General features: G+C 36.9%; 2 protein-coding genes across 2 annotated transcripts; both read left to right on the top strand.

Moving 5' to 3' along the window:
- Positions 1–14,687: 14,687 nt before the first annotated feature.
- LOC141608306 (uncharacterized) lies at positions 14,688–16,233 on the top strand. Its single transcript, XM_074427668.1, has 3 exons — positions 14,688–15,160; positions 15,411–15,985; positions 16,085–16,233. Exons 1-3 carry the CDS (start codon positions 14,688–14,690, stop codon positions 16,231–16,233), a joined length of 1,197 nt encoding a protein of 398 aa, XP_074283769.1.
- Positions 16,234–20,734: 4,501 nt separating this feature from the next.
- On the top strand, positions 20,735–23,320 carry LOC141608305 (receptor-like protein EIX2). The gene has a single exon (XM_074427667.1). It carries the CDS (start codon positions 20,735–20,737, stop codon positions 23,318–23,320), a length of 2,586 nt encoding a protein of 861 aa, XP_074283768.1.
- The last annotated feature ends 229 nt before the right edge of the window (positions 23,321–23,549 follow it).

Raw genomic sequence — 23,549 nt, 5'->3', positions numbered from 1 at the left:
TACAATTTATGTGGATAAATTTTAAAAAGTAATATTGAGAGAAGAAAAGTCAAAAGTATGTTAGAAGCTATTAACTTCACCTATTAACTCCCCCCCTTTAATATCCTCTTGAATATTTTTTTAGATGACTTGTGAAATATAGCAATTAATTTTAATTTTTAATTTTTTTAGAAAAATACTTTGTAAATAGCTTAACTTGATACGTGGCGATTAAAAATTACTTAAGTTTGTATTTTAATTATATTGCATATGTATACTATTTATACCATATATTTTTCTACTTATGATTAAGGAATAAATTAGTTATTTTTAATATTCATAGGAACTTTAATGTCGAAGATAAGACATTGGATAAATTCTAAAAATTATTATTGAGAGAAGAAAGGTTAAAAGTGTATTAGAAGTTATCAATTTCACCTATTAATCTTCCCCTTTATTTTTATTTTTTTAGATAACTTGTGAGATATAATAAATGTTTTTTATTTTTTCGTTACACTTTTTGAATTGTATATATAGATGTATATAATAATTTAATGAAATTGAGGAAGTTTATAACAAAAAGAAAGAGTTGCATTAATGAACGATGGAAAATTAGAACGATGTGATTTTTATTTGTCGTTCAACATATTCTAACAATAAAAGCCGGAATTTTAATTTAGTATGTATTTTGATTTGTTAATTGTAGTTTACTATTTAAAAAATTAAAAAGTCGAAGTTTATTCTTTATTATTATGTTATTTAAAAACTTAGTACGCATTTAATGTTTGCAAATTAATTAATTTTTTGTTTTTTCTTTTCTAAATAATGGTGATGAGGTGGCTTGCTAGAATTGTCTCAAAAATGGATTTGTGTAGTGTGGTGGTTTTATATTGCCTTTTTATATTATTTATTTATAGATATGCCTATTGACTAGGAGGATTAGGAAAGTGCAATAGACGATCCACTACGATTGGTAATCTATCCAAGATATACATATTGTGTAAGTATACACTCCCTCCTATTCCGGATAACTGTCCCATTGTCCATTTCCGTCTATTCACATAACTGTCCCATTATCCCTTTTTGGTAATGGTTTTTCTTACATAATGACTATACTACCCTTGTTACCTTTCATTATTTACAACCCAACCCACCCTTAACTCATCTTATTAGTACTTTTCATTGTCCATTTCCGTCAATTCGCTCACTTTCTTAATTCTTGTGCCATTTCAACAATGAGACAGTTATCCGAAATAATAGGGAGTATGATATTCTGTTTTATCAAATTCACGTCTATGTAGGAAACTAGGTGTTGAGTTTATGGATTCAAGTACCTAAGAGGGGGAGGGGGTGAATTAGGTACTATTTAAAATTTTAACTTCAACTTTATTGATTTAATGTAAGTTGTAGGATGAAAAGAGATAGGAGAATACTTCGAATAATATTAAGAAATTACACGAGTATTAAAATGGACGTTTGCTGAAGTATGAAGGTAACAATTGTTCTGACTGTAGCTATTTGTCTCAGTTCATGAAGTACAGACTGCAGACCAAATGTGACAGTATGTGGAACTGTTACTTCAAAAGTCAAGCAAAAGAAGTGCAAACGAAATAAAGAGCAGCGGCATAAAACAAATAAAATCAAACACGATATTTTTGAATTGGTTCGGCAAGAACTCAAGTGCCTACGTCCAATCTACTTTTTATTGATTAATTTTAGTGATATACTCCGACTACTAAAAAACCCGTACAATAAAAAGACAACAACCTACTCCGATTGTGACACAAGTTCAAGAACTACTCCGTTCTAGAACAAGTTAACTCGCAACCTACTCCGGTTGCCAAAGAGTTAAAGACTACTCCGTCCTAAACTCTACATACAAACTTAGAACGTTATAAGGATCAAGTTTCCACTAGCTTATTCTTAACAAGAATTGAGATGGACAACTTTACAAGATCAACGGTTCATAAGTTAGAGAGTTTGGTATGCTAAAGTAACAGTAGCTATGAATGTAACACTTGAAGACTTTTAAAAGCTTTGCAAAGTAAAGACTCGGTTTTAAGCTTTGAAAACAATTTTGCAAACTTAGATGAAATCTCAGAAAAAGTCTTGAGGTTTTGAGGGGATGAGGCACGCCTTTTATAGGGAGAGCAAGCAAGGTGGGTTGTTAGGGTTTTAAGGATCAAGGACCATCACATGTGATGAGTTTCAACAACTTCCCAAACTTGCACAAAAGAAGGTTCTTATTCAAAAGGCAAAGGAGAGAAAGAGTGTTTGAAATTATCCAAAAGAGATCATAAGTTTTCAGAAAACAAAGGGTGGAAAACAAGTCACATGATGACAAGCTTTCACAAAAATGGCAAAAAGCAATTCTTATTTTATGAAAGACCAAAGAGTCAAATTTGCACAAAGAGAAAACAATTTGAAATGATAATTACTCAAACCAATTTTTCTAGAAGGCCAAATCCTTGCAAAAAATCTGAAAGTCATCTTTTAAAATACAAAACACGTGAATGATTTTTGAAAGATAAGAAGAAGTTCCAAGTGTTACGAATCAAGGCAACGGTCCAGGCTGATGTTACTTGTGAAGGTAACAGTGGCCTTGACTGTTTCTATTTCTTTAAAATACGCTACTTTCTAACTTGTACATTAGATTACGCCTAGGACTCAATACATTGGGTGATCAACAATTCAACACTTCTTAATCCAAGCTTGATTTAATCATAAATCCTGAAAAGGTAAACTAAGATAGCACACATTAAATGGGCATGTTATCATCAATCAAAGGAACCCAACAAATTCCCCCTTTGATGATGACAAGCCCTAAAACGAATGTAAACAACTTATTTCAAGATTTTAATCAAGCAAGATCATATGAGAGAAGGAACTATATTACCTTATGGAGCAAGAACTTAAATCAAACTTACCATGGCAAATTTACATTGCCCCACAACAAGAGTAAAAGTTGTGAAGGTTAGGCCTAGTTATGAGTTAACCAATTTGCAACGAGATTAAGAGCATGAGTTTACCTTTTCCCCCTCTTGACATCATCAAAAGGGCAGGGATGTCAAAAGCATTCAAGAGCAAGCACGCATAAGAAAACACAAAAAGACACACACAAACGTGACAAGATAACAAGGTCAACACAAACATACGGTTTAAACATAGTCTAACCATAGTTCACCAAAGCTAAAAGAAGTTTAACATACACCACCAAGCAAGAAATTAAGAGTGATCATTCGGTAGAGAGACAAAAGAAAAAGGCAGGGCAAAGATAGGCAAGAGTGTAAACGGGTAAAGGGTTCAAGGAGAGGAGGCTTGGTCACCATCTGAGCCATCACACAAGGGGTCATCATCCAGCGGGTCGGCTAAACCATCATCACCATGCTCCTTAGTTGAGACAAGAGTGGAAATGATATCCACTTCACCACGAATCACGTCCATAGTGGATGTAAGAGCCGAGAGAGCCACGTCCTTTTGACTAGCATCGTGCTTGACCCAAGCACTCAAATCAGCAATGGCTTGGAGAATTTCCCGTAAACTACCCGTTCCAACTTGACTAGACGACCTACCTTCTGGTTCCGACTTAATTTTCACAGAAATTAGTTCATCATTATCCACTTTGATAAGCATCTTTCCCATTTGACCATCACTCATTATATCACACATGTCCAAGGACCCCAAGCTAGAGCTAACTAACACCCCGTGTGCCTTAAGCACGATTGACAACCACATTCCATAGGGTAGATGAAGCATACTAGTGGAGGGTTTACGGAGTTTGGCCGAGATAAGGTCAAAGCGCTTAAACATTAACCCAATCAAATTAACCTTTTTATGAGTTGCAATATGATATATGAGATATTGTTGGGCTATGGATAATTTTCCCCGGTCACCCGAAGGGTAAAGAGAACGACAAAGCATGTTGAAGATTAATCGGAGAGGAGGGGGTATGGAGGTATTACTAACGGGACCACAAGTGACGGCTTTTGGACAAACAACTTTGGAAACGGCTAAGGGTGAGGCATAAGGTAGGGCTACCCAAGTTTCAGCAGGGAGATTGTCATAACCTCCGGTTGGGACATTAAGAGCAGTAGCAAAATCAGATTGAAAACGTTTAAGCGGTTTACCATTAACTTTAGCCGTGAGAAAATCACCCGACTTATCCACTCGGACTGTTGCAAAGAATTGAACCACTTCACTGACGAACACGGGTTCACGAAGCTCCGATAGATTTTCCCACCCTTGAGCCATAATCATGTCTCTTACATTGTGAAAAGCAGGAGACTCAAACCAGGACTGTTTATAGACCCGAGGAGAGTGAATAGCTTTAGGTGACATCAATCGTTCACAATTTTTGTAGATAGAGGTGGGAAGATCCAAGCTTTCAAGTTGTTCCCAAACACGAGCCATATCCCATTTGGAGGTGAGTGACACTGAATCTGATGGGGAAAGATGCACCAATTTTTTCTTTGAGGGTTTGGATTTTTTAGAGGGGGGTTCAAGGGATGGTTCAACTTAGGGATCAATGGTTTGATTGAGAGTAGTAGATCCGGGGTCAACTTCACTTTGCTCGACACTCTCTGAAATTGGGGGTAAAGATGATTCAGTAACTGTTGCTTTTCTTTTATTAACTTTCTTCGCCGGAATCGGAACGGAATTAGCAGGTTTTGTTGAATTCACACTTATATCACATGGAGTTTCTTCATTATCATCAATATCCATTGTGACGGTTTCGGTGGATGAGCTTGAGACTGTAGTACCCTTCTTGTGACCACCTCGAGTTCGACGCCCAACCATGGTTGAGATTGGAACGTCGTCAGATGGGACGGTAGTGGGAGGAATAGTGGCGAGAGGGGTTGGATGAGGGTTTACAGGTTCTGGCTTAAGGGTTGGTGATGGATTTGTGGGTGTATTTTGATGTCGAGGAAAGGCGTAGGAGTCCTTTTGAGGTGGCATAGTTTTGGAGGTAGGTGGTGGGTCAGATGATGGAGATGGGTTCGTCATTTTTGTGGGTTTGATGGGAATAGGGGTGTTAAAAGAGGTTTTGACCATGGTGGGTAAAAGGGTTATAGGGTAGGTGAGATGGAGGGAGTGAAAGGTGAAAGGTTTTGTGGGTTGAGGGATTTTGGACGGGGGGTTAAAGGGATGATTGGCCCAATCAATAAATGAGGTAAGTGGAGGTAGTTGGCCCAATAAATTGAGTTGATCACTCGAAATCAAAAGCAAGGTAGCATAACATAAACGTAAATTTAGATATGAGGTTGAGTGATTATCGACTCACGAGTATGGTGTCAATTTTCGGTCTAAAAATGATATGGATGCACTTAGAACACTTACTAACATATGTCCATTTTAGTTTAATCAATTAGAGAAATTAGCAAGACTCACACTAGAAATCACAGGCAATTAATTAACCCAATTTCTAGTCTAAATTTCTCAAAATGTTCTCTTGCAAGTGGCTTAGTAAAAATGTCGGCAATTTGATTTTCGGTTTTGCAAAAGATAAGTCTAACATGTCCTTTCTCCACATGATCACGAATGAAATGATGACGAATATCAATATGTTTGGTTTTAGAGTGTTTAATAGGATTTTTGGAAATATTTATTGCACTCGTATTATCACACATTATGGGAACGGAGTCAAAAATAATACCAAAATCAAGGAGTTGTTGTCTTACCCAAAGGAGTTGAGAACAACAATGTGCGGCACTAACATACTCGCTTTCGGCCGTTGAAAGAGCTACCGTGTTTTGTTTCTTTGAGCCCCATGAAATCAAGCAAGGACCCAAGAATGTTGCAATTCCGGAGGTGCTCTTTCTATCTACCGTGCACCCCACATAGTCCGCATCCGAAAAGCCTATGAGATCAAAAGGACAATGTAAGGGATACTACAAGTAGAGATCTTGTGTTCCAATCAAATACCGAAGAATTCGTTTAATGGCTTTAAAATGGGATTCTTTCGAATTTGCTTGGAACCTAGCACATAAATAAACACTAAAGAGAATGTCTGGACGACTTGCGGTCAAGTAGAGAAGTGAGCCTATCATACCTCTATACACCTTTTCACTAACATTCTTACCGAGTTCATCTTTGTCCAATTTGGACCCGGCTACCATAGGTGTATCATGAGACCTACCATTTGTCATCCCAAATTTCTTAAGCATTTCTTTAATGTACTTTTGTTGATGAATCATGATTCCATCCTTTGATTGTTTGATTTGGAGCCCAAGGAAAAATCCTAGCTCACCCATCATGCTCATTTCAAACTCCGATTTCATTAGTTCCGAAAAATATAAGTATAGGAGTTCATTTGTTCCACCAAATATAATGTCATCAACATATACTTGGACAACCAACAGTCAAATTTGATGTGACTTTAAGAACAATGTTTTGTCAACGGAGCCTCTTTTAAAACAGTTTTCAATAAGAAATTTAGACAATCTATCATACCAACACCTAGGTGCTTGTTTTAAACCGTAAAGAGCTTTGTCTAATTTAAAAACATGGTTAGGAAAATCATTGTCCTCAAAGCCCGGTGGTTGCTCTACAAAGACATCTTCTTCCAAATATCCATTTAAGAAAGCGGTTTTAACATCCATTTGGAAGAGTTTAATGCCTTTGTGAGCCGCAAAAGCTATAAGTAATCGTATGGCTTCAAGTCTAGCTACCGGTGCATAGGTCTCATCGTAGTCAATACCTTCTTGTTGGTTATAACCTTGCACCACTAGTCTAGCCTTGTTCCTTACAATTTCTCCCGAGTCATCAAGCTTATTGCGAAAGACCCACCTAGTACCAATGACGGTACGATTAGGCGGTCTATGGACTAAGTGCCATACCTCGTTTCTTTTGAATTGATTGAGTTCTTCTTGCATGGCAAGCAACCAATCTGCATCAGTCAGAGCGACTGTCACATTGGCGGGTTCAATTAGAGAGAGGAAGGCATTGTGGGCACAATACTCGTTGAGATGAGCGAGATTGTTGAGGGATGATCTTGTTCGAATTCCAGAGTTGAGATCGCTTGTGAGATTGGAGAGTGGATGAGAGCTTTGATGTTTCCACTTCTTTAGAACAATAGTTTCTTGTTCCCCTCAAGAAAGATCGGTCTCGGTGACTGTTTCCATTTGCTTAGAGTGTTCTTCATCAGCACTGTTTTGAGTTGATTCAATTCTGGAGGTGGAGGCAACAGTCGTTGGGTCTGTTGCATCCAGAGAGGAAACAGCAGCAGACGTACCACGTGTTTCCCCTGAGTTGCAGCTTTCCTTTGAAGGTAATAGTCCCTGTGGCTGTTGCAAATCAGCGTTGGGAGCTTCTATTTCCTCGAACACAAAATCTTTTCGAACAAGACCAATCTCGAACTCATCATCATTATCATCATCTTCTTCCACGTTTTGTACCTGTCCAAGCACACTAGATTCATCAAAAATGACATGGATGCTTTCTTCAATTAACATGGTTCGTTTATTACACTTTATAGGCCTTGCTATGATTGGAGTAGCCAATAAACACCCCTTCGTCACTTCGTGGATCAAACTTACCCAAGTTGTTTTTACCATTGTTATGAACAAAACATTTACTTCCAAAGCATCTAAAATATGAAATATTGGGTTTTCTTCCACGTAGTAATTCATAGGGAGTTTTATTCAAGATACTCCTTATCATGACACGATTATGAATGTAGCAAGCGGTATCTACCGCTTCGGCCCAAAAGTTCTTAGGCAACTTACTACATAATAACATTGTTCTAGCCATACCTTCAAGGGTCCTATTCATCCTTTCAACCACACCATTTTGTTGTGGCATTCTAGGAGCCGAGAAGTTATGGTCTACACCATTGTCATCACAATAAGCACCAAATGATGAGTTTTCGAATTCGGTTCCATGATCGGTTCTTATTGAAACAAGTTTTAAATTAAGTTTATTTTGAATCTTTCTTAACCAAATTAGAAACTCCTCAAATGCCTCATACTTAGAGCTTAAGAAGAGTGCCCAAACAAACCTAGAGTAATCATCAACAATGACACACACATAACGACTACCACCTCTACTTCTAGTTCTCATTGGTCCGCACAAGTCGATATGTAGAAGTTGTAAAGGTTGAGATGTACTCACAAATCTTTTGGATTTAAAGGAACTTCTAACATGTTTGCCTCTAGCACATTCATCACACACTTTATCAAAATCAAACTTCATATTGGGAATGCCTTCAACTAAGTCGATTCTTTTAAGGGTATTAAGAGTTTTAGTACTAACATGACCAAACCTTTTATGCCATAACCAAGGATCATTGTTCATTACACTCATGCAAGACATGGTATGACCGGATAGAGTGTTCAAGTTAGTTAAGTACACGTCTTTGACACGTCTTCCTTCGAGGATTAATTCATGAGTAGTGGCATCAATTATTCGACACACATTAGCACTAAATTCTACAATATTACCCCTATCACAAAGTTGATAAATGCTAAGGAGATTATGCTTCAAACCTTTGACAAGCCGCACGTTGTCGACACAAAGTAATGGTGACTTACCAACCTTTCCAATGCCAATTACTTCACCCTTTTTGTTGTCACCAAACCTTACCGTGGCACCATTGTATGCTTTAAGTGAGAGGAATTGGCTTCTATCACCCGTCATGTGACGAGAGCATCCACTATCCAAGTACCTATTGCGGCCGCCTTTCACCAAGCCCTACACGAGATTAAACTTTGAGTTTAGGAACCCAAACAAACTTGGGTCCCCTTTTGTGATCAACATATCTTACGGTGTCTTTCCTAATCCATATTTGCTTTAATACTTTGATGTTCTTGTTAATGTCATCAAACCTTTTACTACAAGCATTGAAGACATGACCATTCTTACCACAATAGTTGAAAATAATGTACTCGGGAAGACCAACGTATTTCCTTCTTCTAAAATCAGTTTTAGGCTTCTGGATGCAACAGTCTGTCTGACTGTTCCATTTGAAGCCCAAACCAGCAACTTTGCTACATCTCTCGGTTTGACCCGTGAGAAAGTTCAACACAGTTTGACTTCCCTCCCATTTTTCAGTGATGTTTTAAGCATTTACAAGTTCATTGGTCAAGTCATTGACTCTGGAGAGGAGATGCAAATTCTTTTATTTTTCCCTCTTGAGTTCATCATTGTTTACACTTTTTATAGACAACCTTTTCTCAACTATGAAGTCATGGGTGTGGTTATTGAGTTTGGACACGAGATATCCGATCTTTTCTTTGGACTCCTCATATTTAGATGTCATCTCATCAAGACGTTTGTTTAGATCAACGAATTCATCGGATCTATGATGAGGAGTAGATCTAGAAGTGCTACACTCGGGCATACCCTTTTGAAGAAAGATAAGCCTCTCATGAAGAACCTCTATTTTTTTCTTGAGACTAACTACCTCACCTTTTAGACACTTGTTTTCATTGACCAAACATTCAATTTTCTCATTGGACTTGTCTAAGTGTTTGTCAGAAGCAACAGTCCCAGACACTGTTTCTCTTAGGTCTACAATCTCAACCACAAGGTTATAGACTTCATTTTCGAGAGCATCTTTGTCCCTCAAAGGATCATTACGCTCCTTGGTTAGTGAGGAAACTTGCATTACCAAGGTGGTGTTGACATTTTCAAGGTCAGGGATGTCCGTGGGGGTCATCTTAAGACGCTCTAATTCTTTAGTCAAATGTTTGTTCAACTTGTTGACTCTCTTAACTTCATCATAAGCCTCAGAGGTGACAGTGACACTGTCTGTTGCTTTTAGTTCATTTTTAAGGTTAAAGTTCTCTTGAACAATTTCCTCAATCTCATTTTGCATTACCTCAAGTTTATCATTTTGAAACCGACACTTATCAAAAAGTTGGTCAAGAAGCTTACATACTTTCTCTTTGGAGTAAGTTCTAGCCTTGGCTTTTAGATGATTTACCTCGTTGTCGGAATCGGATTCGGAGTCATCGGGATTAGCCATGAGACATCTTAGGTGTTCGTTTTTTGAGGTTTTTGAGACTTTGTCCTTAATATGACTTGTAAGACACATTTTAGCCTCTAGTTCCTCCTCGATGAGTTCCTCATCTTCCTTGGAGTCGGACATTCCCCAAATTGCACTCATGACTCTATGTTTATAGTCCTTTTTAACCTTTTCTCTTCTTTCCTTTGATTTGATATCATCCCACTTGGGACATTCTTTAATTTGGTGAGTTTTATCACCACATTTAAAGCATCCCACGGTGGAATTAGGTCGTTTCTTAGGAAAGCGTTTTTTCGAGTAATTATTAGTGAACCTTTTGTTTCCTTGACCATTGACTAACCCGGCTAGATTCCTTGAGAACATATCAAACTCGTCTTCCTCCTCATCTTCTCCATCACTTGGAGAGGATGTGAGGGCAAGACTCTTTCCCTTTGAGGACTCACTAGAATGCTTGTCGAGATTAAACTCATGAGCCATTAGTGATCCCATTAGTTCATGAAGAGATAGGGTTGACAAGTCTTTAGCTTCCTCTATGGCGGTGACCTTGGGTTGCCACTTAGAGGTTAGACTACGAAGGATTTTTCGAATGATGTCCTCGGACTCGAAATTCCTTCCTAGACTCTTTAGCTCATTAATAATACAAGAAAAACGTGAAGAAAAGCTATTTATGGACTCGTCCTTTGACATTCTAAACATCTCATATTGTTGCATGAGAAGGTCAACACGGTGTTTTCTCACTTGGGATGTCCCTTCATAAGCAAGTACAAGAGAATCCCAAATAGATTTTGCCGTAGGACATCCAGAGATTCGACTAACTTCCCCCTCACCAACACAACGTTAAAGAATCGACATTGCTTTGGAGTTCCTTTCGGCAAGTTTGAAGTCATTTTCATTGTAATCTTTTTCCTCTTTCGTTTTGGTGAAACCGTTTAAGATATCGGTTTCCTCAATAACAAGAGGTCCATTTTGGATGATGTTCCAACATTGATAATCTATACTTTTGATGTAATGTTCCATTTTGAGTTTCCACCATCCAAAATTCGCACCGGTAAAGACCGGGATCTTGGAGTGTTTCTCGGAATCCATTACCCACGAATCAAACTCTAAGGCGATTAGCCTCGATCAAGAGCACGAGGCTCTGATACCAATTTTTGAGTTTATGGATTCAAATACCTAAGAGGGGGAGGGGGTGAATTAGGTACTATTTAAAATTTTAACTTCAACTTTATTGATTTAAAGTAAGTTGTAGGATGAAAAGAGATAGGAGAATACTTCGAATAATATTAAGAAATTACACGAGTATTAAAATGGACGATTGCTGAAGTATGAAGGTAACAATTGTTCTGACTGTAGCTATTTGTCTCAGTTCATGAAGTACAGACTGCAGACCAAATGTGACAGTGTGTGGAACTGTTACTTCAAAAGTCAAGCAAAAGAAGTGCAAACGAAATAAAGAGCAGCGCAACAAAACAAATAAAATCAAACACGATATTTTTGAATTGGTTTGGCAAGAACTCAAGTGCCTACGTCCAATCTACTTTTTATTGATTAATTTTAGTGATCTACTCCGACTACTAAAAAACCCGTACAATAAAAAGACAACAACCTACTCCGGTTGTGACACAAGTTCAAGAACTACTCCGTTCTAGAACAAGTTAACTCGCAACCTACTCCAGTTGCCAAAGAGTTAAAGACTAATCTGTCCTAAACTCTACATACAAACTTAGAACGTTATAAGGATCAAGTTTCCACTAGCTTATTCTTAACAAGAATTGAGATGGACAACTTTACAAGATCAACGGTTCATAAGTTAGAGAGTTTGGTATGTTAAAGTAACAGTAGCTATGAATGTAACACTTGAAGACTTTTAAAAGCTTTGCAAAGTAAAGACTCAGTTTTAAGCTTTGAAAACAATTTTGCAAACTTAGATGAAATCTCAGAAAAAGTCTTGAGGTTTTGAGGGGATGAGGCACGCCTTTTATAGGGAGAGCAAGCAAGGTGGGTTGTTAGGGTTTTAAGGATCAAGGACCATCACATGTGATGAGTTTCAACAACTTCCCAAACTTGCACAAAAGAAGGTTCTTATTCAAAAGGCAAATGAGAGAAAGAGTGTTTGAAATTATCCAAAAGAGATCATAAGTTTTCAGAAAACAAAGGGTGGAAAACAAGTCACATGATGACAAGCTTTCACAAAAATGGCAAAAAGCAATTCTTATTTTATGAAAGACCAAAGAGTCAAATTTGCACAAAGAGGAAACAATTTGAAATAATAATTACTCAAACCACTTTTTCTAGAAGGCCAAATCCTTGCAAAAAATATGAAAGTCATCTTTTAAAATACAAAACACGTGAATGATTTTTGAAAGATAAGAAGAAGTTCCAAGTGTTACGAATCAAGGCAACGGTCCAGGCTGCTGTTACTTGTGAAGGTAACACTGGCCTTGATTGTTTCTATTTCTTTAAAATACGCTACTTTCTAACTTGTACATTAGATGACGCCTAGGACTCAATACATTGGGTGATCAACAATTCAACACTTCTTAATCCAAGCTTGATTTAATCATAAATCCTGAAAAGATAAACTAAGATAGCACACATTAAATGGGCATGTTATCATCAATCAAAGGAACCCAACACTAGGAATCTTAGACATGTTTTAAGGACATCAGTCATCAGTCATCAGTCATTAGTCATCGCATTTTTATGTCAAGGTCTAGTTCGGTCTTCGCATTTCCGCTAACAACTTTGCCTAACGTGTAGCTTAGTTTAGTTTAGCTTGTTAGTTACTCTGTGGTTGGGGGGGGGGGGGGCAATAGGTAAAAATACCCAAATTCTCGTTTAAAATGAAAGTATCCGTCTTAAACGTAAGACGGTCAAATATGCTAAGATGAGACAAAAGTAAAATACCCATTGACTAACATAATATTTGTCCCATCCATAGAAATGTGATATTATTTAACCATTTTTAATTATAAGACGGATACTTCCATTGAGATGAGCCAGATGATATATCAAATTTACACCTTTGTTAAATGGGCTAAGGTTGTCTATGAACATATGAAATTCAGTCATCACATATTTTCCACTCATATTATAAGTCAAAGTCTTCCCCAATAAAAAAGAAAAGGGCAGCTCTGTATATGATGGCGTCCTTCGCAAGGCGTTAGACGTGGATTTTGAGAAGGTTCCCACCACCACAAGGATGTAATAGGGACAAACCATCCAATGATTGCTAAAATTACCACACACAAGTCTGCATATTAAGTCAAAGTCTTCTCCAGTCGTCATTTAAATTTCCACTCATAAGTGTGCATAATTTTAGTCGGAAGAATATTGCACAAGCCCAAAATACGTCTTCTGGAACAACGACTACCATCTCTACTTCCTTTTTCTATTCAAGGCTTTTCTTGTTATACGAAATAAAAAAGATAATATGGATAGTTAATACGGTAGAAAATCGAGCTTGTTAAGTCTTCCGTCCTATCGAACATTTCTAACTACTTTCTATCGGTATTTAAAATACCGGTAAGTGTGACTAATCAATACTATATATTAATTCCAGAAACCAAGGGACTTCAATGTAATTAAAGAAAGTTATACAAAATAATTATATTATATAGTTTTAAATCACTAAAGACCGTGTGATGGGTAGATTGAGGATCTCAATGCAAATATTATATAGTTTGAGTTAAAATTAAATTATATAAAAGCTTGATAATTTTCCTAAACATGGTTAATTTCCATAAAATAAAATAATTAATTAAGATGGTCAATTTCAAGGAGACTAAAGGAAAGAAGATGTTTGGTAATTTTTCTAAATATTTATAGAAGACTAAAAGATGGCCAATTTCCTTAAAATAAAATAATTAAGTAGAATAAACATGCACATTTATGGTATTAATTATTATCATCATAAAATTATATATTAAATTTAAAATCTATGAAATTTTATTAAATTTTATAGTTTATTAGATTTATATATATTTAAATTATTTAACATACAAAAATATAATAAGTAGGTTATAAATAATTCAAGTTAGATTCCATAATATATAATATTGCATAATTCTTTCAATTTGATTTAATGCATATATGCAATATATTTATATAAATATATAACCCTCTTAAAATTGCATGCCTAAGTAATAAAAGTAATTTCGTCAGTAAATAAAAGAATTGTAGTAACATTATTGGATATAGTTATATGATAGTAATCACTCATTTGAATAGTAAAATTAACAATATTATCAAAGAGATTAGTGAGAGGGGTAGAAAGAACAACAGGAGTAGTGAAATAATCAATATTAATGCGACAATAGTGAAAGTAACAATAATTACGGCGGGAGTAGTGAAAGTAACCAATGATTACGGCCAAGTAGTAAAATGTTATTACTATGTGTCATTAATAAGAGTGAAATATTAATAGCGGAAGTAGTGAATTTGTCTCAAAATTTATTTCATTGTAATTTTAGGATATGTCATAGAAAAATATATTAATGATAAATTTATGGGTTATGCAACTTTAAGCACTTTAATTTAATGAAAAAAAATTTAATGGTAGGTAGAGGTAGCCCGGGCGAAGCCGGGCACCAATACTAGTAAGGTTAATTCTCTGTTGTCACATTTTTGGTGGGCCGGAAATAAATTGGGGCAACCTATTCATTGGTGTAGTCAAAGATTCCTTAGTCTTCCGAAAAGTGATGGAGGTCTTGGCATTAGAAATATTGAATACGTAAATAAGGCAATGTTGGGAAAGCTTGCGTGGAGCATTCTATGTGGCTCAGATTCGTTCTTCACCCGAGTTTTCCGGACGAAACTACTTGGTGATGGGGTCTGCACCGAAAATATGACTCTCAACAGTGGGACTAATTTATCATGGGGGGCCAGAAGTGTCTTACATGGGTTGGATTTTGTCCGTCAACATGTGGGATGGAAACCGGGTTTGGAGTCTGATTTAAATGTTTGGATGAATCGATGGGTTAATGGTGAATGTCCGGAGCCTAATGGGGGAATCTTAGCTTTAGAGCATGTGGGGCTTCGAAATTTGATGATAAGGGATTTAAGGATACCGAGTAGTAATGGGTCTACTGCTACATGGAATGACTCTCTCATTCAAACTCTTTTCTCTGAGGAGAGTGCGAAACGTATCCCTGCTACTCCTATCTGTAATTCACGGGTACAGGATAAGCTTTACTGGTTGCATAATGGAGTCGGGGAGTTAGTGTAAAGAGTGGGTATGGGGTTCTCTTTGGTGAGTTTAAGGAACGACGGGCCTCGAATAAGAATAAATCAAGGCTTAAAGATGAAAGACGGCTCTTTTTTAAACGAACACTATGGTGTCTACCGGGTCCGCAAGTGTGGAAAATCCTGATCTGGAGAATCATTACTAATTCACTTTCGGTGGGCATTAGTTTTGCACGGCGTAATCTGGGTGTTGATCTGGATTGTAAGTTCTGCGCGAATGAAGGTATGGTTATGGAAACAATGGAACATTTATTTCGGGACTGTCTTGTGTCACGACGCTTGTTTCGTCCGAGATGGGCATACGTACTGAAAATGGGTCTAACTTGAGTATTGGAAAATGGTTTATTGATTGGATTTCTTACTTGGGTACTCTGGAGGACGCAGACTCACGATTGATCTGCTTTTTGGCTACATTCGGGTGTTTATGGAGCGTCCGCAATCGTATCCTCTTTCAGGGGATGTCCTTTCATCCGACAATGTTTTTCAGGCTCTGGTCACAAGTGGTGGAGACGGCTGATAAGGCTTTGAGTATGGTAAAAAACGGTAAAGAAGTCATTGTGCAGGGTGGCATTGTTGGCTCTGTTATGAAGGATGACTGGTTTCAATGGGTTCGTGATAGCAAACCAGTATGTACCGTGGGGACCTTTAATTCTTATGAGCGTATGAGGATTATGGTCGATGCAGGTTGGAAGTCCATTAATAAGGCGGGGTTAGGGTGGGTTGTATTCTCAGCAACTGGAGATATTATCTTCTCGGATAAGAAGCGTGTTAGGGCTGAGTCAGCTCTTCAGGCTGAAGGTTTGGGGATAAGAGAGGTTTTTTTGTGGGTTGTGGATCGGAGAATTCGTCATTTGGAGGTTTCAACGGACTGCCTTTCACTTGTCTGTTTTTTTGCAGGGATTGAAAAACCACATCATCAAGTTGTGGATATCCTCAATGACATCCACGAGCTTGTCTTATCCTTTCATTGTTTAGCTTTTAGTTTTATTCCTAGGTCGTTTAATACCGTTGCTCATGTACTCGCGTGTGAGGCCATGCATGGTTAGGTGTATCTTTCTCTACAGCTGCCAAAAAAAAAGAAAAAGAAAAAAAAAACTATACAAAATGAAAGTTGAGATCCTTAAAAGTGAAAAAAATATAAAAGTTGGGGTCCTTATCTTACGTATAACTCGTTATTTAATTAATTTATTATTAAATGATACTCCCTCCGTACCACACCAAAGGTAACGTAGGGAAAATTGGAGTATTTAAGAAAAAGTGGAAAAAGTAAGGGTAAAGAGGGAAAAAATAGGTGGGGTATGTAATTGTGGGTTTAATTGTGGGTTGGTAGGTGGGGTATGTGATGGCATTTTGTGTAAATATCAAATGGATATAAGGATAACTTGGTAATATTGTGGGCCAAATAAGGAATGTTACCTTTAGTGTGGTACGTCCGTTTATAGTAAGTGTTACCTTTGGTCTGGTACAGAGGGAGTATATAAAAGGCATGCAAAATTGATTGTTAAGTCACGCTTGTCTTTCAAAGTACTAAAATTTTTCTACTACGTTAATCTCCAAATATATAAATACCACTTCTTCGTTTCTGTTGAGTAAAATGACTAGTCATCTAGTTCCAACGCGGACGAGCGCCTCCACTATTCCCCCTTGCTCTATAACTCCTCGCTAAGGCATCTACAACAGACGACTCATCAATCAACACATATTTTTAGTCAAAGTCTTCTCTATTGGCCCCTTGGATTTCCAAGGACCATGCCAATCAACTCATCAATCAACACATATTGCTTACATTTATTTACTTTTACGATTTACTTGTCGATTGGTTGCTCCCGTTGAACGTGGGAAATTGACGCTAATTTCCCAACCGTTTGCACAACGTGTTGTTTTGGTTTGTTTGTTGGTTTAAGAATTTAAGGGATTGATTAATGTTAGAAAAGTTAAAAATGTTACTGGAGAGGAATATTTTATGAATCACGAAATAATGCAATAAATTAATGTTAGAAAAGTCACAATTTTCTAACACTATAAACTTTTCCATTGCCAGAAGCGATCACCCCGCTGATTTTCACCATTGGCCAAGATCTCGCCTTGAATTATGGGTGAGCAAATTTAGGTCCGGACGGAAAAATGGATCAGACCGGATCATTTGGTCTGGACCAAACTCGGACCGAATTATTTTGGTAAGGTCCTCGGTCCTCATTTTTTCAAGGTTTGGTCTTCGGTCCGGTCCAAGACCGGTTAATTTAGGTCCGGACCGAATGGATCAAATTTCATGTTTTTAATTACGCAACATTAAAATATTATGAATCAAATTAATATTTTATCTTCAAAAGACATTATGAATTAGTATTGTCAATGATTTTTATAAAAAAAGTCGTCTAATTATTTAAATGCATTTTATTTAGCGGAACCAAAATGTAATTATCGTATACGAAATAGTAAAAAAAACTAATTTTAGGTTCATTTCGGTCCAAGACCGAACCGAACCAAATATTTCGGGTTTGGTCTGGTCCAAGACCGAAAGTTTTAGATTCGGTCAAGTAAATTTTTATTTCCGGTCTTCGATTCGGTCCGGTTTGTCCCGATTCTCAGCCCTACCTTGAATTACAACTAAGATCTCATGTTGGTTGGTTGTAGTTGGTTCGCTGGTCCTTGGCATCCCCCTTACTATTAAGAGAATAAAAATTCTCTTTGTTTTTCCTCCAAAAAGTATCTAGCTAAATAAGGTAATAAATAAAATTTTCTTTCATTACATTATTATCTTTTCAATGAATATATTCTTATAAATAAACTCTAATTTTTTAAATAAATTCATAATTATGATTTTTTCATTAAAATAAAGTAAAATTGATATTGAACTATAAAGTATAAGTTGCTAAATTTTTCAGTAATGCAATAATTATTACTGTAAAGAATAACTTGACACATGCTTACTATTAGTTTCGTGACAAAAAAAAACATTCACTAAAAAAAATTCACAACTTAAATAATTTTTTTTATTAGTTTTCCATTTCAATTTTTTTTGTTTCATATGAAAATACAATGGAGTGAACTGATAAATATTAATGAGGTGCAAATTTAAAAAGTATAAATCCTCCTACATAATAAAAGAATACAACTTTCTCTAAAGTTTTCCCATCAAAGTGCTCAAACTTATATATGGAAACAAATTAGATTTTCATTTATTAAACTAATTTTCCATTTAATCTATACATAAAAACTGTATCTCCTATTGTTAACTTCGTGACGAAAAAAGAATTTTTTTTTAAATAATTTGATATAGTTAAAATATTTTTATAAAAACACAATTCATGGAATCATTCAATTCTTGTGATTAATTTTAATATTAGTTATTTTTTATAAAAATTCATGAGATATAAATCTAAAATCTATAACTAATACACTAAAAATTAAAAGGCCTATATTAATCGCGCATTTGCGCGGGATCTACACTAGTTATAAATTAAACGAATAGAATATAGTTTCATAAATAGTTACCATAAAACCGTTTTATGAATGATTAATACGCAAAAGAATTAAAAAAAAAAGTTAATTAGAGACCACTCGGGAAAAATAGTCTCTCTTTAGTCTTTTAACTTATTGAGAACCTGTTTATTTCAGTCCTCTACGTATTTCCGTAACCTTTTCTACTATCAGCGATTATTATTACAATAATGAGATGGCGTCACCGAGTGGTATTCAAATTGGGCGTCATCGGGGGTAAATTTGTAAATTGCTTACAAATTTTCATTTCCCTCTCTAGAATTTTAAATTTCAAACTACATGTTAATAAGGGGTAATTTAGTCAATTAATGTCTTGTATAGTTTGTGTCCATGTCATTAAACGAGTCTATCCATATTCTTGAACGCAAAATTGGAATTTTCTACTTAAAATTATGATTGTTCTTTCGGCTGATCATCATCAACAATCAATTTCCCAATTGAGCAATGGGATATGTGTCTCCATTTTTGAAATGCTTAGCAGATTTGGCGAATTTTGGAAATGTAATTCCAGTAATGAAGAAAACTAATATTTCTAGGGAACAATAAAAGGCAATTGTGATTTTTTATTTGGGATTTTAATCAAAGAAGAATTGATGCGTTTATCCATCTTAGTTGCATAAAGAATTAAAGATGCAATTTTCTATGAAATTAGGGTTACGGTAAAAATTTGATTGTAAACTGCCCATATTGCCCTTAGAAGATTTGGCGCAAAAATAAAATAAAAAGTCAAATCTAAATTGATGGGGCATATTCTGCACCCGCTGACCGAGTCAACACATTGAGCAAGGTCAAGGATATCCACAACAAGTCAACGACCTAAACTTAACCTACGCAAGCGCGCAGACTGTCAGGTCCCATTTGAGACAACTAGCCGGGGGACACACATCAGCGTACTCATATCCGAGACCCCTCGGCAGTGAGTCAACAGGGCCCGCCGGCCTGCCATAGGTCCCTCGGCCGAGGGGTAGATCAGTCTTTCCACCTGCTAGCCACTTGGCCACTTGGCCACTACGTGACAAAAGGTGAAAGTTTATAAATACTCCTCTACTCTCATTGAGTAGAGGATCCAGAATTTAGCCTGAGAATCACTATTCATCTGGTAACATCTTCCTTATCTCTCTACAACACATACTTAGCCAAGTAACATACAACTTAGTCCGTTCGAGTTTACTGACTTGAGCGTCGGAGTGAGTACGCTTGGCACAAAGCCAAGCCCTCAGTTCGTTCATTGTTGCAGGAGAGGCCGAGGAGAACAATTAAGGCGAGGAAGATTCAACCAAAGACGCCATCTTACGAGCGCGGGTGGTGAACAAACTTGCTCTGGAATTACACCCGGAACATAAATAAAAAATAATATTTTAATTAAGGTGGCACCGAAATTCAGCGTCACCGGGTGGCTTCCTATCGCCATCCTTATTATTATAGCTAAAATGACATTTTAATTTAGCTCTTATTTTAGTTAGAAACGTAGTCCACAAGACCACAGCATTAAGGACATCAGCCATCACATATTTGTGTTTAAGTCAAGTCAATGGATGGACGTCCCTAGTGGAGTCGTCGCTAAGATTTTACTTAAGTCTCCATGTTTGTTTGTTACATTAAGAGGGACCCAAGACTAATGACATTACTTAAGTCATTCAATCAACACTAATGAGTAATGACATTAGGGGTGTGTTTGGATAGCAAAAGTGAAAGGAAAGGGAGGGAGGGGGAAGGAGGGAAGAGAAAGGGAGGGTAAATGGGGTGTGGGTGTTTGGATACAATTCCTTCCAAATCTTGCCTATTGTGGAGAGATTTTGCTTAGGCTTGGAAAAGGGAAAATGGATCCCTCCAATTCTCTCCCACTCCATTTCCCTCCACCCTCATTTGCTATCCAAACAAAGGATTTTATATCCCTTATTCTCCCTCCCTTTCTTTTCCCTCCAAACCCCTCAATCCAAACACACCCTAAGTCATTAAAATGTACTACACTATATAAAGGGTGTCCATCCATGAGCTAAACAAAATACTCGTGCTAAATTGCTATTACCACTGTTTCTTTTAAAAATGGGAAGTACATTAATAACATCCCTGCTAATTTTCACATTTATTATTTTCAATACAAGATGGTGTAGCTGCAAGAGAAATTCACCCAACAATAACTCAACCTTGAGGTGTATACCTTCTGAAAGAGCGGCCCTGCTCAACTTCAAGCACAACTTCACGAATTTCAACAAAGAGGTTTCATCTTCATGGAAAGGCGAGGAATGCTGCAAATGGAGTGGGGTGGATTGTGATAAAACAACAGGCCATGTTCTCAAGCTCGATCTTAGTGGAAGCCTCGCTAATCACTTTAATAAAATGGAGAAGCTTGAATCCTTTGTGTATTTGTTTGAGCTGAGACAATTGGAGAGCTTGGATCTGAGCCAAAATAGCTTCAGTCATAGCTCAATCCTGAGAGTTATGAGTTCGATGAAGCAACTCAGGTATTTCTATCTCAGATCTGCTTCTCTTGGTGGGTTGGTTCCTTATGAATTAGGTAACCTCACTAACCTGCAAGAACTCGATCTTTCTTTTAACATGTTAATAGGTGAGATTCCAGCATCTTTAGGAAACCTGACAAATTTGAAGGAACTAGATCTTTCTTATAACAATTTGAGCTCAATATCATCCTCTCTTAGGTTTCCATTTAAATTAGAGTCCTTAAGTCTTTCCAATAATCACTTGAGTGGCAAAATACCAACATCATTAGGAAAACTTTCCAAGCTTCAAAAATTAGATATTAGCTCCAATTCATTAGAAGGTACAATTTTATCGGAACCCCACTTTTCTAACCTCTCAAGCTTGGTAAATGTAATCTTGGAGGAGACCATGGTAACACTCAACTTTTCTTCTAATTGGGTGCCTCCTTTCCAACTTAATTACTTCTCTGCTACTGCCTGCAAAATCAACGGACAATTTCCGCCATGGCTTCAAACTCAAAAAAACCTAATACTTCTCCACTTATCTGATGCAAATATCTCCGGGGTTATTCCTAACTGGTTTCATACAATGCAAGAATTTATCTGGGTGGATCTTTCTGGCAACAATCTTTCTGGATCTCCTATTATCCCCATTAACTTTTTCTCAATCGACCTCTCTTATAACTCTTTCTCTTTGCCATTTTTGACAAATAATAGTAAACCTGAAGTATATATTCATGCTGACACGATATATCTCGATAATAATTTTATCATTGGGCCGCTTCCGAAACATTTAGACCTTATAATGCCCAGCTTGACAAACCTTGACCTTTCCAATAACCAAATAAATGGTTCAATCCCTAATTCTTTATGTCAGTCTACGTCATTGAGTCTTTTGAATATACAAAATAATAATTTAACAGGGGTGCTTCCAAATTGTTCGGGATTAGGTCAGAGTAATTTGGGAACCCTGAGCCTTTCCGGTAATCAAATCAAGGGACCAATACCCGATTCGTTTTGCCAGCTTACGTGGTTGGATACTTTAGATATTCAAAATAATAAATTAGCGGGAGTGATTCCAAATTGTTTGGCCAATCTTTCAAGGCTTACATTTGTAGGTCTCTCGAACAACAATTTCAAAGGACATATTCCTTGCTTTAATAATAGAGATTCCAACATGGATTTTTATTTGTTTTTGAATGACAACATGTTGAGCGGAGAGATCCCTTCTTGCTTGAGCGATCTAAGAAATCTGCAAGTTTTGGACATTGGTGAAAATCAGCTCTCAGGCAAAATGCTCAAGTGGTTAAGAGTTGAAAAATTGAAGGAACTAGCAATACTTAGGCTCAGAGATAACAAGTTTAGTGGCACTATTCCTTCGCAAATATGCTGTTTGCCTCATCTCCAGCTCATAGACCTTGGACATAATCAGTTCACAGGATCCATTCCTCGGTGTTTGAGTAACCTTACAGCCATGACTTCACCTAATGCATCATCATTGGATTATATTTTTAGTGGAGTTAGTGAGGTAATGCAAGGAATAGAGCGTGTATATACGAGCACGCTACCATATTTGGTGGATATAGACCTGTCCTCCAACCACTTGGTCGGTAGCATTCCTGATGACATGACAAAGATATCCGGGTTGTTGAGTCTTAACTTATCATTTAATCAGTTATCTGGAAAGATTCCTGAAAATATTGGAAGTTTGAAGAAATTGATCTCACTAGACTTGTCAAAGAATACACTCAGGGGAAGTATCCCTACAAGCATAGGTCAAATATATACATTAAGCCACCTGAATTTGTCCTACAATAATTTATCAGGCCAAATCCCTACTGGAAAGCAACTCCAAACCTTGTCCGACCAAGCCTCAATTTATGCCGGAAATCCTTATCTTTGTGGGGATTTTCTGCCTAGAAAGTGCAAAAGCAAAGTCGACGAATTAGGAAAGGGTACGAGTGGTAAAGGCAATGGCCAAAAGGAGAAGAAGCTCGAGAAAATGGGATTCGACCTGGTTGTGGTGTCGGGATTTGCTACTGGTTTTTGGGGCGTTGTTGGGTGTTTGGTGGTGAATAGGAGGTGGCGGCATGCATTTTTCCGTAGTCTTGAAGATGTTTATAACTGGTTTTATGTGATAGTTGTTCTGAAGGTTAGGGTGCTCAAAGCTAAGATTATGAGAGGAGAATGAGATGGTTCTTGTGTTAATGCAGTTGTGTATTAAACAAAGTGACTACCATTCTTGTCACTTATGGAGTCCTGTTATTGTAGCAATTGTATTGGCTCATTGTATCTCCGTTTACTTTCTTACTAGTTGAAAAGCTCGTGCGATGCACAGGCTCTCAATAAAATTATCTGTAAAAATCAATACTATACATATATAATCCGGAAATCAAGGGACTTCAATGTAATAAATAAAT

The sequence above is a fragment of the Silene latifolia genome, chromosome 10, assembly GCF_048544455.1.
Source record: "Silene latifolia isolate original U9 population chromosome 10, ASM4854445v1, whole genome shotgun sequence".
NCBI classification, from domain to species: domain Eukaryota; kingdom Viridiplantae; phylum Streptophyta; class Magnoliopsida; order Caryophyllales; family Caryophyllaceae; genus Silene; species Silene latifolia.
Note: the sequence above shows the minus strand (reverse complement) of the source record. Positions and strands in the feature narration are given on the sequence as shown.